The 18,347-nt window shown below is 39.5% G+C and overlaps 6 protein-coding genes across 9 annotated transcripts; 4 read left to right on the top strand and 2 right to left on the bottom strand.

Annotated features, from left to right (window-relative positions):
- Nucleotides 1-70: 70 nt before the first annotated feature.
- LOC108008780 (uncharacterized) lies at nucleotides 71-920 on the bottom strand. Its single transcript, XM_017072678.4, has 2 exons — nucleotides 276-920; nucleotides 71-209 (listed from the first exon to the last, which is right to left on the bottom strand). Exons 1-2 carry the CDS (start codon nucleotides 888-890, stop codon nucleotides 135-137), a joined length of 690 nt encoding a protein of 229 aa, XP_016928167.3. The 5' UTR covers nucleotides 891-920; the 3' UTR covers nucleotides 71-134.
- A 3,527-nt stretch (nucleotides 921-4,447) lies between these two features.
- Nucleotides 4,448-5,095, top strand: LOC108008890 (uncharacterized). Its single transcript, XM_017072794.4, has one exon. The coding sequence runs from the start codon at nucleotides 4,479-4,481 to the stop codon at nucleotides 4,932-4,934; it is 456 nt and encodes a 151-aa protein (XP_016928283.3). The 5' UTR covers nucleotides 4,448-4,478; the 3' UTR covers nucleotides 4,935-5,095.
- Nucleotides 5,096-7,684: 2,589 nt separating this feature from the next.
- Nucleotides 7,685-10,812, top strand: Cpr49Ac (Cuticular protein 49Ac). 4 transcript variants are annotated; one of them, XM_017074519.4, is made up of 7 exons: nucleotides 7,685-7,809; nucleotides 8,153-8,198; nucleotides 8,680-8,706; nucleotides 9,045-9,195; nucleotides 9,260-9,275; nucleotides 9,671-9,834; nucleotides 9,973-10,812. In XM_017074519.4, the coding sequence occupies exons 1-7, from the start codon at nucleotides 7,771-7,773 to the stop codon at nucleotides 10,430-10,432; spliced, it is 903 nt and encodes a 300-aa protein (XP_016930008.3). In that variant the 5' UTR covers nucleotides 7,685-7,770; the 3' UTR covers nucleotides 10,433-10,812. The 4 variants fall into 4 exon arrangements, with proteins under 4 accessions (XP_016930008.3, XP_016930006.3, XP_016930009.3 ...); XM_017074517.4 differs by having other exon boundaries at nucleotides 8,153-8,288; XM_017074520.4 differs by lacking the exon at nucleotides 8,680-8,706.
- Nucleotides 10,813-11,497: 685 nt separating this feature from the next.
- Nucleotides 11,498-12,348, bottom strand: Cpr49Ad (Cuticular protein 49Ad). Its single transcript, XM_070994759.1, has 3 exons — nucleotides 12,243-12,348; nucleotides 11,770-12,184; nucleotides 11,498-11,699 (listed from the first exon to the last, which is right to left on the bottom strand). The coding sequence occupies exons 1-3, from the start codon at nucleotides 12,255-12,257 to the stop codon at nucleotides 11,629-11,631; spliced, it is 501 nt and encodes a 166-aa protein (XP_070850860.1). The 5' UTR covers nucleotides 12,258-12,348; the 3' UTR covers nucleotides 11,498-11,628.
- A 1,555-nt stretch (nucleotides 12,349-13,903) lies between these two features.
- LOC108009828 (odorant receptor 49a) lies at nucleotides 13,904-15,193 on the top strand. Its single transcript, XM_070994756.1, has one exon. It carries the CDS (start codon nucleotides 14,413-14,415, stop codon nucleotides 15,190-15,192), a length of 780 nt encoding a protein of 259 aa, XP_070850857.1. The 5' UTR covers nucleotides 13,904-14,412; the 3' UTR covers nucleotide 15,193.
- A 1,627-nt stretch (nucleotides 15,194-16,820) lies between these two features.
- On the top strand, nucleotides 16,821-18,287 carry Or49a (Odorant receptor 49a). Its single transcript, XM_017074515.4, has 4 exons — nucleotides 16,821-17,624; nucleotides 17,687-17,888; nucleotides 17,938-18,093; nucleotides 18,148-18,287. Exons 1-4 carry the CDS (start codon nucleotides 16,822-16,824, stop codon nucleotides 18,199-18,201), a joined length of 1,215 nt encoding a protein of 404 aa, XP_016930004.4. The 5' UTR covers nucleotide 16,821; the 3' UTR covers nucleotides 18,202-18,287.
- The last annotated feature ends 60 nt before the right edge of the window (nucleotides 18,288-18,347 follow it).

The following is an 18,347-nucleotide window of genomic DNA, read 5'->3' as shown; positions in this document are numbered from 1 at the left end:
CATGTTATAAGTAAATCCCAAAATTGAGTCAAATGGTTTGGTCTTTGAAATTTAAAAAAACGCACAACTCTTATTTTTCATGATTTATTAAATCGTTACATTTTGTTGAGAATTTCAGATAGTAAGTAACAGATTTATTGCAAGTTTGGTAGGACTCGTTGTTGTATGTACTCCAGGACCTCATTGATGGTGTCATGAATCTTGACAGGCTAAAAGGTATGGGAGACAAAAATAAGGAGTTTTCAGTCGTTCGTAAGATTTTTTAATATACTTACATCCTGCTCTGAATTGATGTTCGTTCTTGTCTGCTCCTGATCTCCGATTGGGCTCTGGACAGGCTGCTGTGGTTCCTGATACTCTGCAGCATCCGGCTGACAGTTCATCTGACAACCATCGTCGGGCTGCTGGTATTCATAGGCCTGGTCCGAGTCCCACAATTTATTCTCATTAAAATAGCTATACTGCTTGGCATCAGGATGGGATTCATCGCCATCCCGGACCCACTGGAACTGTATTATCTGCCAGCCGGTGCCATTGAAGTTGAAGTCGATCATGAAGCGCAGATGATCCCGTGGGCCAAGCGATAGGCCATCGCCATCCTGTTCGAATTGCCTCTGGGCATTGGTAAAAAGGCCACGAAGATCGGAGTAATACGGCTCACCGCGATCCCCGTAGCCGCCGTCATAGGGCCTGGGATCGTGTCGGTACTTTCCTTTATTATCCGGTATATACCAACCCGTAGCTCCATGCAGATCGGGAATATATCGCCCGGGCTTCAATCGCTTCCTCAGATCCTGATCCCGATCCTGATCCCGGTCCTGATCCCGATCCTGATCCTCACCCCTGCAAACCGCCAGCAGCAACAGTGCAATCAGCAAACGTGTGTCCATGTCGACTACTTGATTACGTCTGATTCAACCCTAAAGCGCCAGCTGGCTATTTTAGTTTTGGTCCCCTCCATATGGTTGTTGCTCAGATAATAAATCGCAAGGTTTATGTCCAAGACGACATCGTTTAATTGGCTTAACTATGGGCGGGTGGCGAGCTGATTCGGTGGCTAGAGAATCGATATCGGCTCATCCGTTTAGAATTCTTTGCATACTAACAAGCTTTTCAGAATCAACTTTGTTGGCAACTCGTTTGCATTGGCAGCCACTCATCGCCTTTAACCTTTCAGAGATGCAAGTCGGGGCAAGCCGGATCAAAATTGAGGACGACAACTGCAGGAGACAAATGACATCTTTAAATCGTACCTATAAAAATAAATATAACTAATTATGATACGTTAACATATAAAATACCTTAATTAATTGTTTATGAAATTATACTTCGTTTGAGTGACCATTTAAAAACTTATTAAAATTGATCGTTAATATACATTATAATAATACAAAATGTGTTTTGTTAAGTGCAGCAGGAGTAATTCAATCTATATCGTTTAGTTCTTTCTGACCGAAAATACTTAACAACAGGTTGAATGGTTTGTCTAGGTTAGTAAAAAAATATTTTAAAACAATACAAGTCTTTAACTGATTTTTAAAAATTACTTTTATTATACAACTCATTTCTGTGTATCCTATTAAAGTAGAATTAGAACAATAATATCTTTTTATAAGTAATAACTTTTTCAGTTGCTGGTTTAAAAGGAAATCATATTTCATTGTTTTTCAAACTGATGCTCCTTGCTTGGAAACCGGGCTTATATCATTTAACAACAGTCGTTCACCTCTTTTTTATCGCTTTATGAATCAACTTCCAGAACCCAGAAGAGATAATCTCCGAAAAAGACATTCAACTGCTTCCATTCACCGAAGATCGATGGGCCAGACGAGTTTCAATTTGTTTACATTTCAGCAAATCCAATAGGATCAAAGGTAATTAGTGTCGTTTAAATCACATTTAACACGAATCATAAACAATAAAATGCCCGTTTTGTTTTAATGAACATTAATAACAATAATGGCTGTCAATCAATCAAGCTGGCAGATCGGTCAACTCATCCGATTCGATATCCATTAATCAATTTGTCAGAGCCGATGATTTTGGTAATCACAACACAGCGGTAGATCCCAGACTCTAGAATATTTGAAAAGATGTGAGAAATCGAAAGCAACCACGCCCCCAAGACAAGGTTTTTTCAAATTGAACTCTTGACTCTCGAACCTTGTGCATATTTGGATTATTCGATCATGGTAAGGAAGTGACTAAACGAAAAAAGATGTTACATGACTCACGCGGGGTTAAGAAACCCTGGTTTCTCGCTTAATCGATTCCAGACAATCGATGGATCATCGATGGGGAATTAAAATTCTATTATTATTGCAACTTGTTGATAAGCCAACAGGTTCACAATTCTACCCCGCCTCTCTCTCGCTGACTTGGAAGTCTGGTTTGTGAAATCTCGAATTGTTTCGAGCTTTAAATTATTCATCTGAAATAAATAAGGAGAGACTGCCCCTGGCAGTGGGTAGCCAGCAGTATGGTGCGTAATTTGGTGTTTTCTGGGCAATTAATTAATCTTGTTTGAATATCGCCCTCCCAAGCACTTTTTCAAAAATCGTCCTTCGCGCTGCAATTTATGCGAGTGCGCAAATTATCACCACTTACAACTGACAATTGGCAACTATAAATATGGCCATATATAAATTGATTTCAGCCGCAGACTTTGTTGCCAGCAGACGGCGCCTGCAGTAAAATATTTAACGATAATTCCGCGGTCCAGCCAACTGGATTTATCTCGTAATGATGGGACTAGGGAGTTCTGTGGAAGTAAACTTTGCATAATATCAAAATTCCATTGCGCTGATCTCATCATCCGGCACTGGTGAAATAAAATCACATCTCTCTTTTTCGCACTTGTCAGGCTGAAAATTTATTAATACGCGACTTTTCCTTTTTATTAAAATTTATTTTACGTTCTCCTTACAAGAGCCGATATGAAATTGCTTTGAAATTGATTTTATTTAGCACCTCCAAGAGAGGGTGAAATACGCGCACAAGATTGATCAATAATTTCAGAGCTTTGAACTCGCTTAAACTCTGCTTATTTAGGGTTACCCATCCCGAATCCAGGTGTCGGGTTTGGGAACTCTGATATCATTCAGCCAACCCGCATCTAATTACGACTCATTGTGATTGGTAATTTGTTTCATTGTTTGGGCCTCTGCTCCAATTGCCAAGTTACTTTGGCCTTACGTGCAGCAAAAATTCGTTTTGTTAATTAATTCGTTGGGTAAAACAAATGCCACCAATGAATGGCATAAATCGCTTGTATTTAATGAAGCCGATTAAAATGTGAATGCGCCGTTTGCTACCAAAAGCGATCCATCTATTTTGGCATTCGGTGGCTAAACTGGCTTCAGCAGCTACCAATATTTATAGACGTGCAATTCTGATTTATTCGCTCACAGCAGCTGACACTGCGATGCCTCAAAGTGTACTAATTAAACCCAAAAGAGAGCAAATGATAATTAAACAAATCTCGGACAGCTAAACCGGGTAAACATCAGAATTCTCCAAGTAAAAAACAAGCGAAATTTGGCGGAGAAAAATGATACTCGAAGCATTGACAGCGAAATGTGTGCGAAAGCCCACGCGAAAATGAGACTAATTTATAGGCATTGCCAGAATGCACAGCCTATAAAGATTTCATTTGTTTTGCGCTAAATGCTAAAGACTGTCTAAAGAATTAGGGGGTGAAGGTTCCCGTAAATCATATGCGGAGCCGGGCGGAGAGGTCTCTTGATCCCAAACAGGAATGTTCAGAAAATAACGCCGTTTCTTATTGTAATCTGTTGGCAAGCATCTTTTAAGTTAAAGCTGGGGAAAATTTGTCAGTATCTATATTATTTTAGGAACAAAAAACTTGCTTACAATAAAATCAAGCATTTTATGAATTCAAAAAGTCTGCCTTGTACTCTAAGGACAATTTTATCAAAGATGCTATAATTATTCTCTGAAAAGGGAACATCCTTAAGATTTTTGAAAGAAAAACATTTTAGTCGCCTTAATAGCCTTTAAAAGCTTTTCTTCCTAGATAATACCTTTTACAGAAAGTGACCCATATCATTATTTTATATTTTGCCGTCTCCGTCTCCCTGTTTGCAAAAGGAAAGACGCTCTGTATTGTGGATATTCTTATAATGAACCACTAAGAAATGTGAGCATGAGATAAGGACTCTAGCTCCCTAGATTACGTCAGTAACGGGTGGCGACTAAAGTATGCTCCACTAGCATAATGCTCTAGTTCACAGCTCTTTAAGATATGAAAACGCCCCCCAAAAGCAATGGAAAACAGCCGTTTAAGATAAACTTAAATTTTGCTTTCATATCAGCTGGGGCTTGGACCCACAATGACACATGTTTTTTCCCTTTGCTTAATCTCTTCATTTCAAAAATATGAAACTCTTCAACGAGACCCGGATTTATCGCGTTTCTCCAACTTCGGAAGAGCGCTAAGTAGTGTGAGTCCGGATATCATGGGCAGCGGAACTGAGCTCCCAGTATGGATCTGCTTGGTCTGGCTGATCGCCGGTCTGGCGTCTGGCGAGGAAGTACTTCGGTGCTTCGAGTGCAAGGATTCGGAAACATCGTGCGGCTCTCCAGAGAACTCCATAGGAAACGTGCGAGAGTGTCCAAACTCAACGATGTGCTCGACCATTGTGATGTACTCCCTGGTTCATGGAAAAGAGTGGACCAGGACGAGAAGAGGCTGTGGCAAGCAGGTTACAATTTATCAGGAATATATCGGAAAGGATTGGATTAAAAAATATAGAATACACGATCTGCCGGAGGGTTGTACGAAGACGGAGAGATCTATAGAGTGCAATTGCCGGGGGTCGCTGTGCAATTCAGCGATTCAAGGAGCCAGCATTTCCTCATCGCTTCTGATCCTATTGGCCCTCGCCTATGGGAAAATCATTCTTCCCGTCTAGTCGACGACACTTTTTGGGGTGTGTTCCCGTGTATTTAACAACAGATTAACACTTCCTGGAACGCTCTAGGCCGCAAAAATAGTTTTAAGCAGATTAATGATTTATGTGCGACACTTTTCAAAGGTGAAACCTTGTCAATAAAGTCACTGATACCAAATAAACCCAAACAAACTCGTTCTGACATTGGATATGGATCATAAATACTTGACCGGCCGGCCGGATTAACATCCAACCGATCCTACCTGGGCCGTCAGATATGGATTGTGACGCATCGAAGAAAGTGCGAGATTTGGACAGCTTGCAACTCAAGGTCAAAGTCAAATACTGTACAATACCTTGTATATAATGTGCTGGACTAATAAAATAACACCAGCAGCACTCCTGCGGTGTGAAGATCTGATATCTGATTCGAATACCATGCAAATCAAGTGGCAAATGTCTCAGCATCACAAATCGAACTTGTAATTGATTAAAAAGTCATCTTATTTAAATATTTATTAAGTATTTGTGACTTTAATGAATACCCCCATATAGATATCGCCAAAAGCCGAAATCGAGAGAGAAGTAACAATAACAGCACGCGCCGTGACTCACACTACAATCTGCTCCGGGTGATCGTGGTGATGGTATGGTGATCGTATGCTGATCACTGATCACCTCCCCGCCGATCTGCACTGCGATCCCGTCTCGGGTCCCCGGATTTGGGTTCAGCGTACGACCTTTGGAGTGCAGTGACTGTGACGCAGTATCGATACTCGCCGCTCGGCACTCGGTATCCAGCATCCAGCATCCAACGCCCGGTGCTTGGATACTCGGCAGTCCCAAGATGCGGCAGTTTAATCACAGTTTATGTGGATTGCTATTATTAATCGGCATAAGCCCGCCAATGTGCACTGGCAATCATTCTCCATGCGGCTATACACTAAGAACAATCGGATGGAGCTTAGTCTGTCTGTAAGTTCTGAACTCATTTTATGTTTTTCATTTGAAAAACATTTGAACTATTTTATTTAATTATAGAGGGCTATAAATCCTTTGGTATCAAATATGTAGCATACCTTACATTGCGCTGGTCACTGCTATACAAGGTGAAACTATAAAAGAAGATAAACTATAAATAATTTAAATTATTCTTTAGAAAATATATTTTAATGTGAGTGTTTTCAGAGCAAGGCATTTTATGAATGAAATAGTACATGCGCCTTATCAAACACTTTCCTCTTGCTATAGTAGTACAACAAACTATTGAGCATCCAAAGGTTATAAAATGTAAGCAAACCGATAAAAACTCTACATTAATAAATATATCAACTTAAAACTTAAAATGTAGTTTTCTCTCAATGAAATAGCATCAGGTTAAGCCTCCGTTCATGTCTTCTTCTTGCTAGGTAGAAACTACAATCTTGACAGCATCTTCAGACGCTAAACCGTTAAGGACACATTCCAAGCCGATCCCCAAGCTGTCACTGTCAGCGCCTCGGTGTCAACGTTTGCCACAAACAATTAAATTCGTTTTTGTCAACATTTTTCTTCTGCCGGTTCCATCCGATTCCGGTTACTTGCTCGTATGCCAGTATGTTGTGAGTTCCGAAACCCAACCCCAGACCGAAAACCCATCCTCATCTCCATCTCCATCTCGATCTTCGACTTCAATATTAATGCATTTCGCATTGCGGCTGGCGTGCGCATTGTCTGAATTGTCTGAATTGTTTCATATTTTCTTATTTTATTTTATTTATATACGTAAATACGGCTTTTTGCTGTATTTCCGCTGGTGGGTAATTTATGATTTCATTACGGCACTTTTATGGCGCTTCCGAGTGCCTCCAGGTAGTTGGGGATCTGAATCTGCGTTGCCAGCGATGCGATGTTGTCATCGGTTGCCACAACTAGTTAACTTCGGGCTCCAGCTGTGAAGTAAACATACGTCGCTTAGGGATTGGGGAAGTTATATATCCGTTTACTGTGAATATTGCTTCCTTGCTATGAATTAACAGGAATGCTTAAGAATTTATTCTTAAAGAATTATTTTTTATTAATCATACGTATTTTCCCCTCATCCTTGACATGAAAACAAAAAGTTCTTCACACATCAACGACCCAAAAAACAGAATGCTAAATACAACTTACCTATATGTTTTTCAAAAATGGTAATCTTGGTTTGGTGACGTTTGCGCTGACCTAAGCTTAACCTTCGATTATCAGCTTCATTAAATTGTTTCCAAATGATTCGCTCTTATTGTTCAGACGAATTTCGATGACAATTCGCTGAAAAAAACTCGGAATTTCTTTTTCACAACTAGAGTAAAAACTTGCCGACGACTCATCGAAAGCCCCATATCCTTAATTCTGGAAAGAACAATATTGGGTGATGAATACGATAAATCGAACTCGATAATACAAATTGCTTAATTGGTAATATATGTAATTACAAATACTGGTGACATTGAAACGCATTATAAATTATCGTAACTGAGAGCGATTAAGGTTTGAGAGGCAGAGAGAACCGAAAAAAAGGTGAAACCAGAAGAATTCGGCGGATCATCTGTCTAAAAATCAAAAGGGAGCAGCTTGGGGTATAGTATAGCTCTTCAAGAAATTTAGCTGATGAACCGAAGTGAACCGATGAAACTTCTCTCGGAGAATTTTAGGCGCGACGATGCGTTGAGAGCAGCGCTGCGACTGCGAACCTGGCATATTTCTATATAAATCCGGTGTACTGGAAGGGAAACCAAACATTCCTGTTGCAGCCGCCTTTCGAGCAGGATTACCCGTCACTCAGACCAGACAGCAAGTCAAAGGATATACATTAACCCGAAGGATAATCAACGCAATCATGTTCACCAAGTCTATGTTGAGCTTCTCCCTGATCGTGGTGAGTAGCAAAATAAGGATACGTATCCTGATCAGTGCCAAATGTGTTGTGTTCCCAAGTGTTACTCAAGTGTCGCCAAAGGAAAATATAATTCTTAATCCAAATTAATTTGATAACCTGGTGCTGCTTTGTTTGACGAGCAAGTTTAAGCACAATTAAATTTTGGTTTGGTTGCTGCACCTTTTCTCAAGCGTTGAATCATTGGTAGCATCCGCCGATAAATTCAAAACTCAACTGCCTAGGGGCCGAGTACATTGAACTGTTCAACACTTCCTGTCATATTTAATGACAATAAAAAGAAACGGGTAATTAAACCACATCGTCTTCCTCCTTCCTTCTACAGGCCCTCTTTGCTGTCTGCCACACCAGTCCCGTTCCGGATAATAATGGCAAGTATACGGTTCCACAGCAATCCTCTAGCGATGGAAAGTATCGCCCCAGCGACGATGGACGGTACCATGGGAACTCCCAGAACGAAGGTATTTTCGTGAGACCATCATACAAATATCGTGCCTACTGCCACGCCCACTGACTGCATGTCGCTGCCGCCGCCCACTAACCCAACCAGCAATGTGAATCGATCGAAAAGCAAGCCCGACTTGCCCAGATACTAACATACACATACATACTATATATACCTCACATGTATATTTGTATAACCGACGAATTCGATAACACACTCCACCTATACGAATAATCTGCTGACTCTCAAATAAGTTCAAGCTCAAGGCTGACGTCTGAAATTAGCGAAATTGTAAACAAAATTCAGAACAAACAGGCCTTGAGATGAGCTTATAACACTAACCAAAGAACACTTATTATTTGAGCACTCTTATATTAAACATTCAAACTTTTATACTCGTACTATAGGCCGGAGTGGTTCGCAAGAAAGTTTAGGTAAACTATGAAAAGAAGGGAAGAGAGTTTCATTAATACATTAATCACACAGAAAGCAGTCTAAATCACTTTTGAAAAATATCCGTATGGCTTTAGAACTATTGTGTTCATGGTTTTAACTGTTGTTTAAACTTGAATTGAAAATTATATTAGACTCAACTGCCTCCTTTGTACAAAAAAAACCTAATGAGAAACTAATTAATTGTGTAAATATCTTATGTTGGATATGTATAACTTGAATAGTTTCGAATAGTCACTCACCCAACCACTCAGACAATCAGAAGATATACCCAATAGGCATCCCACTAACCTATGTAATTTCTTTTGTTCCTCTCAAGGTCGCTACTATCACATGCCCCAGCCTTATAGACATGTGGACGATCAGCGCGAGCTTGGAATCTACCACCACATTCCCAATCCCTATGATGGCGGTTATGGACCTTATGCCGGTTTGAACCTTCCTTATGTCCATGACGACAGGCCCTACAAGTGAGTAACTCAGCCTGATTCAAAGGAGTATAGTATTATATTCTTGCATTTATTCCAATTAAAGCCACGACCTGTACACAGTAAGTAACGCCGAGTTTAACGTACCAGCAATTCCCTTGGAGTACGGCTTTCCCGATCATGAACCCCATCACCAACTGAGCACACAGTACTAAGAACCCACAAGATCCCCAGTATTCCAACATCCGGCAAACACAGCGAAACCTACCCCCAAAAACCAAAATCCCAACCCCTGCTTTCATATACAATCCAAGCAAAAATGCGAACGTTTTTCGGCTCTGCAATCAAACCAAACATTCCGCGCTACATGACACCCCCCACATACGGTATCCTGCATGACCCAAAAAAAAAAAAACAAACCCTTTACCACCAAAAACCATGCCACACACTCGCATGCACACACGCCCGATCAGAAATCACATGAATGATCACATTCGAACCACAACAACACTCGCAGACCACGACCACAAAGAAACCCACAACCACCACCAAAAGGACGACGACCACAACCACTACGACCACCACCACGCCCCGGAGTATCCTGTTCAACTACGATGACGAGGGTCGCCACAAGATCCTACACAAGGAAGAGGTCCGCAAGCAGGACAAATACGATCATTCGTAAGTTTCTGTTTAGGGAAATGACCATCAAAGTGAAATTCCTTATAATTCTCAAGTTGTTTTTTCTGTAGTTTCTTGTAATATATAAACGCTCCCAAAACCTTCTAACGTTTAAATATATATATTTTACCAAACCAGTTACCTGACTGAGAACGGAATCTACGGCGAGGAACAGGCCAAACTTCATCACACTGGAGGAACCCACGCCAAGGGCTTCTATGAGTACACTGGTGACGATGGCAAGCTGTATCGCGTGAACTACGCCTCCAACGATGGTGGCTTCATGCCCCAGGGCGACCACATCCATCCGATCCCCGAGGCTATTGCCCGTGCCCTCAAGTACGTGGAGGAGCAGCATAAGGCCAATGGAGGAGCTCAGTTCGACCATCGCGGCTTCCGCATCAATCACATGACCAAGGATATTAAGGCCCAGATCAAGGCGATACACCTGGATCAGATGCCCAAGGAGCTGAGCGATCAGATCCGCATGCTCGAGCACGAGGTGGAGCTCGCCGAGGAGGAGGAGCGCGAGGAGCAGGCCGAGCTGGAGCGCCTCCGCAAGGCTGCCAAGTCTCAAAAGTCCCAGAAGTCTCACTAAGTGCGAGTGCCGAGCTCGACTCATCCACAGCCATATGTTCCCGCTACCCAAGCCCCCAGAAACAGTCCTAGTCCATCCAAAATCCAACACCCAACTCCATTCCCCATGCATTTGCCCCGTTAACCCCATTGATCTGGGCAAACACTATAACAAGCCATCGCAATACCGAAAAAAAATCCACAAAAAAAAAGGAAAGGAAGGTTAAGAGTGTCAGCATCGAATTGCAACCGGAGAATATTCGTACATATAGTCCGCTCCTATGTTATTTCGTATTTATTTATCTGTCGAACTTGTCGAATTGGGAGATGTTGCTATGCATAAGATAATTAATTTGTTATTATGATATATCGAAATAAAACCTACTAAATATTTGTTATAAACTAACCAGAATTTTGATTTTAGGAATTTGAAGATCACCCAAAGGCCGTTGAGTTGAACGGCATATTTGGTTTTTAAGGCCGAATCGCAGTTGATAATGAGAGTAGCTGACATTTTGGCAGAAATATAATCAACATTTTCAATACACAATATACGGGCAGTGTTTAAGAATTAATGGGTTTGTTGAACTGACTAAGGCGAGACCAAATTAAAACGAGTCTTAATCTAAGTACGTGTTCTCTGTAGGCGTCGAATACATTTTGGTATACACATTTCCGATAAGCGGGAATCGACCCAATTGTTTCAAGCTGATATTAAGCATGACCTTGCACCCGCTAGACAAGTTATAGTATTAATTAGACTGACGATTTGTTTTTATGATTAGGGATGACACTCCTTTTTTCAGTAATTTCTGGAAGAAAGTTATAGCTGAAATGATTTCATGACTCAATGACTTTATACAAGCTCATTAAAAATTCATATCAAGTTTTAGAACATTAAAACTCACAACACATTTCTATTTATTATTTTTAAGCTTAGATGCTATCTGCAGCACACTTTTCAGCTTGGTTTGAAATAGATAGAGCTTTTAGGGCGTTAACGCAAGTAAACGAGCTTAATGATCTATAATCATTAAACAAAAGAAAAAATGGCTGACCTCAGGTAACCTATTCACTCGAGTAAACCTTTTGTTAAATATTAGAATTATTTATTTTTGTTAGTTTAAGATTTCTGAAATTCTTCAAAGATTTAAAATATTTTTTTTTATTTATTAAGGAAGGCTGAACACACGTTTTTTACTCAACTAATAAGGAATCTCAATGCTTGGTGATGACCACATTGGCTGGAGCTGGCTGACCGGCATAAAAAGCGGAGTTGACGCCGTCATCTAGAAGAAAAACCCAATAAATCAGGGTTCTTACACAAAGTTCCATACCTATTCATTTTAAGATACTTACAGGTGATCACGGGACGGAAACCATTGCCATCGGCTAGATACTTGACTCCTACTCGCAGACCCTCAGGTGTGATGAAGGAGTAGGCCCCCTCCACTTGCTCCTCCTGCTGCTGGTTACCAATGTTCACCGGCACTCCCCGTTCCTCGCCATGGATGCCGTTCTCCGTCTCATAGTTATAGGCATAGGAACCCGCTCCGTAGTTCACATCGTTCGTCTGTTCCACAATCCTAGCCTGGGCAGCGGCAATGTAGGGATTGTACTTCTTGTAAAATCCATCGTAAAAGCGACGCAGATTGTACAGATCGCGGTTCCTATAGTACAGATCCCTGTAGTAGGGATTCCTCAGGTAGGGATTGTACTGGGGCTGTCCTTCACATGCGATGGCAGCCAAACTGAGCACAAATAGGCAGGAGAACTAAAAGCACTCGAAAATTAAGATCACAACACTTTCTGGAGGGTTCGCTCGTATTTACCAGCTTCAAAGACATTTTGATTTTTGGCGACTTTCAGCGATGATCTGTCCGACAGAACTGTAACAACTTCCTCTACCAACGAATCGTTTTATAACCAACTTTGAATTCCAACCGATCCATTTTGCATAAGCATCAAATTTCAGTCCATAAAATGTATTTGATCCGACCGTCCCACTGTGGATGAAATTAGCGGTTTTTTGGCATAGGCTAAGGCAATATAGATATAGTAGATTGCGGTTCAACTTGGTGTATATTTTCCCTCAATCATAACAAACAAATAACCAAAATTTCATACCGAAGGGACCATGCCCACATGGCGGATAAGTATTATAAAAATATAACTTATGTGAGAGTAATTTCAGGTTTCCGTCACAATTAACGAACAGTCGGGTTGGTTTTTCTTGAAAAGGTCTAAGCGTAAACAATACTTAAATAAAATATTAACTAAATAATTGTATTTCTTTAAAAGGAATACTTTTATTCTATTATTTTATTATATTTTTTATACAACAAAATAAAATGTAACATTAAGAAAAATACCCTTATAATAAATAATATCCCCTTTCAACCATTTTTGGCCTTTTTGCAAAAAAAATAGGGTATTGTGTCCACAGTGCAGCGGCCAGCAAAAAAACTTTCGAGCCGGAGAGTTTGACAGTTTCCGTTTAGAATTTAGATTGGTTTTTATTATAATTCGCGTGTCTTTTGTTTGTATAATTAAAATTTAGAGTAGCCGCCAAAACGATTGACTAAACAAGCAAAAAGCACAGCTGGGGGGCGTTAAGTGTTTATTCGTGTTTAAGCATATGAAGATATAAATGCTAATCTCGAATCTAGACATATTTTTTATTTAGTAGGGAAATTCGAGAAGCGACTGAATAAATTAAATGAGATTTACATTTTCCATTATTTTGCACCCACTTGGGCTTGCATCACTCCTACAAAATTACGGATTAATAAACTTTCGCAGCACGAAAATCATTTATTAAAAACAAAATTGTAATTACGCTCTTTGATATTTCTCACTTAGGTAATCAATGATATAGCTAGCAAAGTTTAGATTTCGCTTCAACTCAACTCAATTGTGTCGAATAGAATTGATTGTTTCCATCTGAAATTGAGGTGAATAAAGCATGAATGGGCTACTGAGACCCGGGCACATGAATAAATATGAATGAAGTTGAAGTTGGCTGTGGAGAAGATATTTTGAAGGAGGGAGCTAGCCGGAGGATTGGGGGGAAGTCATCTCGATTGCATCGCCGGCCTTCACATTTCGCGTGCGATTTGACAGCAGTCAACGAGTGCAACAATAGCTATGTAATTGTGTCTACACTAGTCAGCAAAAGTCACGTGCCAGCCAAGACGAGTTTTCGTTTTATTAATTGGAACCTTTTATGTGCACCTTAAAACGAGAATACTATATATTTAACTACCGAAATTAGCATTCCTATGGCTGAGATAGCCGCGAACAAAACAAATTGGGATGAATAGGCAATCCGAGTTAGCCCAAACAAATTTGACTTCTATTCAAAACAGAACCTGACTTTGTCCACATCTGGGACCATAAATGTCCAAATGCTAGCAATTCGTATACTTTATAGTTCCGATTCTAAAGTCGCGGCTTTGCGGAATGCGTTAAATAAGATCTGCCTATGGGGCTGACAAAAGATCTTTATTGGCTAATTTGCATAAACGAGTGGCTGAATATTTGTCGTCTAATTAATTGGCTTGAATTTATCTAACTTTGATATTTAAATATTCACTGAAGATTTGTGTTAGCTTTGAACTAGCTATGTCTTTAAGTATCAAAACTTGTAATCTGTGGCCTGATAAATTGTTAAACAGCAGACATAACATGTAACCAAGACCTATGAAGAAGTTTCGTTGACCCGGATCGGCTAATTGCATGCGGTAATTAAATACAATAATGAAACTTTAATTTTTAATCAGCTTCTCACACTCGAAAGCCATTTAGTGTGAGTTTAAGGAACAAATTGCTCAACCCTTGAGTGACAAAACGATTAGACCATAAATTATGCTATGGGCATTTTAAATAAATGTGAGTGGGCTACCCCTCGTCCTGTAGCGGGTATAAAACTACTAGTCTTTGAATGCCAGAGCTCAGTTAATGTTAAGAGTGGAAATGTGAGCAAGCAAAAAGCAGCAGAAAATGGGGAAACTGCGTTCTTACGAGGATAACACCTACTTCGCCAACATAATGTTCAAGACTCTGGGATATGATCTATTTGACTCACCCAGACCCAGTTGGCAGAATCTTCTGCTACGCATCTATTTCGTTCTGTGCATGGCGAGCAACTGCTACGCGGCTTCAATGGTGACTTATAGAATCCTTCAGTGGGAATCCGTGGCCGGAAGTTCCTCCAAAATTATGCGACAAGGACTACACTTCTTTTACATGTTCAGCGCCCAAGTGAAGTTTGTCACATTTATGATGTATCGAAAACGAATTCGATCGCTGAGTAATAATTTGAAGGAAGTATATCCGCTTGATGAGAAAAATCAAAAGGATTATAATGTCGATAGATTTTACCTGTCGCGAACAACTCGCTATGTTTTGTATTCATATTACATTACAATGGTTTTCATGGCATTATTACCTCTCATTCAGTTCTGCATTATGTACCTGATAGGATTCGGTAGTGAACCGTTTTTTTATAAACGCATTTTCCCCACGCGTTTTACATTCGATGCAGATACGCCTTTGGGTTATGTGGGGGCCTATGTAATAGACATTACCTATAGTCAGTTTATCGTGAATGTGAGCTTAGGTACAGACTTATGGATGATGTGTATTTCAAGTCAAATCTCGATGCACTTTGCCTATATAGCCAATTTATTATCCTCCTATTGTCCAAGTAGAGAAGGAGAACGACAAGATTGCCATTTTCTGGCAGGTCTGGTTAAAAGACATCAACTAATTCTTCGGTAAGTTACAGCCAATTACTAATTTGAACACCTTATTTTACCCTTACAGAGGGCATACGGATTTTAGTCAGAATATTGCAACGTGCTGAAGGAGACGAGCCCATAAAGGCTGATAAACATCAATAGACGAGTCAATCTAGCCAAGTCCGCCCGTCTGTCCGTTTATACACGAACTTGTAATGTTTTGAAGCCATCGGGATGAAATTTTAAAAATATCAAGTTTTTTTTTTATTGCAGGATCGGATAAATATACCGAATAGCTCACATAGAATTAATTATAGCTTCGTTGTTATCTTCTTTTTTTAGGAATATCATATAGCTGTCATAGAAACAATTGGATAATTAATTGAAAAACTATAGATTCGTTACCTTTGTTTATCGGATCGGAAAATAACGCAAAAGGTCAATCGAAAAGGCTATTTTATTTATTTTTCGGTATTCCATTTGTATAACTCGGTTTTATTAAAATATCACTAAAGCTAAAGAGATCTTTCAAAATTAAAAACGTTGCAACTAACATTGACTATTTCTTATAACTGCAAAGGAATATAAACTTCGGCTTGCCGAAGCTAACTTCCTTTCTTGTCTAAAATAATTATATTTTTTCCCAGATACAACAACGATGTAAATGATGTATTTGGACTTCTTTTGGCATCCAATCTTTTTATCACTGCCAGCTTACTCTGCTGTGTGGCCTACTATAGCGTCGTGCAGGGTTTTAATATGGAAGGCTTTTCGTATATGATGCTCTTTATGAGTGTGACAGCCCAATTTTATATGGTCAGCTTACATGGACAAATGCTCATCGACTTTGTGGGTAAAACATACAACATTGGATCACTTGGTAACATACCTTTTTCAGAGTACCAAAATATCTGAGGCTGCATACGAAAACAAGTGGTACGACGGTTCGTTGCGATACAAAAAGAAAATACTTATTATAATGGGTCGCGCCCAACGTCCTGCAGAAATATCAGCCAAGGGAATTATTATTATTTCCCTTGATACCTTTAAGATAGTAAGTCTGCCCTTATAGAACCGTGTATTAATAATAATATGTACTACCTCATAGTTGATGACCATCACATACCGATTCTTTGCGGTTATACGTCAAACTGCAGAAAAATAAACGTTGGCTATGTAAAATGTTTGAAATTTTTCAAGGTATTTTATTGTATGTGTTGTAAGACCTTATTGTGAAATGTAGTATAATATCAAAAATATACGCAAGGCACATAGGTCGACTTTATTAAACCTTGTTACTTAAACATTTATTGAAGATTTATTTTAGCTTTGAACTAGTTACAATATGTCGTTAAGTATATAAACTTGCTGTTTGGCATTTGATAGATGGTAAAGCAACAGGTTTCACATGCAGTCCCCTGATATAATATAATATAATATTGATGACAACCAGAAGGTATTATGCAACCGCAACTTTAATTTTTAATCTGCTTCTCACACGTGTGAGTTTAAAGAACAAATTGCTGAACTCTTGATTGACAAAACAATTAGACCATAAATTATTCAAACGGCATTTTACATAAATGGGAGTGGGCCACCCCTCGTCCTTTAGCGGTTATAAAACTAATAGTCTTTGAATGCCAGAGCTCAGTTACGGCTTAGAGTAAAAATGTCAGCAGACAAAAAACAACAAAAAATGGGAGAGCAGCGTTCTTACGAGGATTACACCTACATGGCCAACATGATGTTCAAGACTCTGGGATATGATCTATTTGACTCACACAGACCCAGATGGCAGAATCTTTTGCTACGCAGCTATTTCGTTCTGTGCGTGGTGAGCAACTTTTACGAGGCTTCAATGGTGACTTACAGAATCCTTCAGTGGGAGTCCTTGGCCGGAAGTCCCTCAAAAATCATGCGACAATTTCTACACTTCTTTTACATGTTTAGTGCCCAAGTGAAGTTTGTTACATTTATAATTTATCGACATCGCTTACGTTTGCTGAGTAATAACTTGAAGAAAATATATCCACATGATGATCAAAAGCAAAAGGAGTACCATGTTAATAGATTTTACCTATCTCGAACAACTCGTTATGTTTTGTGTTTATATTACTTTACAATGGTTCTTATGGCACTAGGACCTCTTATTCAGTCCTGCATTATGTACCTAATAGGCTTCGGCAAAGCCGAGTTTTCCTATCAACGCATTTTCCCTACGCGTCTTAGCTTCGATTCAGAAACACCCTTGGGATATGCTGTGGCCTATGTAATAGACTTTACTTATAGTCAACTCATAGTGAATGTGAGCTTGGGGACAGACCTATGGATGATGTGTATTTCGAGTCAGATCTCGATGCACTTTGCCTATCTAGCCAATGTATTATCCTCCTATTGTCCAAGTAGAGAAAGAGAACGACAAGATTGTAATTTTCTGGCAGGGGTGGTAAAAAGACATCAATTAATTCTCAGGTAAGTTAGAGCCTCTAACTAATTTGAAAACATTTTTGAAATAATTTTAATTTTTTTCCCAGCTACCACCAGGATGTAAACAATGCATTTGGACTTCTTTTGGCCTCCAATCTGTTTACCACTGCCAGCTTACTCTGCTGTATGGCCTACTATACCGTCGTGCAGGGTTTTAATATGGAAGGCATTTCGTATATGATGCTCTTTGTGAGTGTGGCAGCCCAATTTTATATGGTCAGCTTACATGGACAAATGCTAATCGACTTCGTGGGTAAAACATACAAAATTGGGTCAATCAGTAACATACCTTTTTCAGAGTACCAAAATAGCTGAGGCTGCATACGAAAACAAGTGGTACGACGGTTCGTTGCGATACAAAAAGAAAATACTTATTATAATGGGTCGCGCCCAACGTCCTGCAGAAATATCAGCCAAGGGAATTATTATTATTTCCCTTGAGACCTTTAAGATAGTAAGTTTGCCCTCATAAAACCGTATCTCATTAATAATATCTAATCCTTCGTAGTTAATGACCATCACATATCGATACTTTGCCGTTATACGCCAAACTGTAGAATAACAAACTTTAGCTATGTAAAATGTTTAATATCAAAAAAGTAGAACACTTGTAGTACACATTATATGCACAATCAGCAAGCAAGGTATTTAGTAATGGGTCAGTTTGGAAAACAAAATTATGCCTCATCCTTGAAATTTCTATCATTT

The sequence above is a fragment of the Drosophila suzukii genome, chromosome 2R (assembly GCF_043229965.1).
Source record: "Drosophila suzukii chromosome 2R, CBGP_Dsuzu_IsoJpt1.0, whole genome shotgun sequence".
NCBI classification, from domain to species: domain Eukaryota; kingdom Metazoa; phylum Arthropoda; class Insecta; order Diptera; family Drosophilidae; genus Drosophila; species Drosophila suzukii.
The sequence above is the reverse complement of the archived record's forward strand: the minus strand, read 5'-3'. Positions and strand labels throughout refer to the sequence as shown.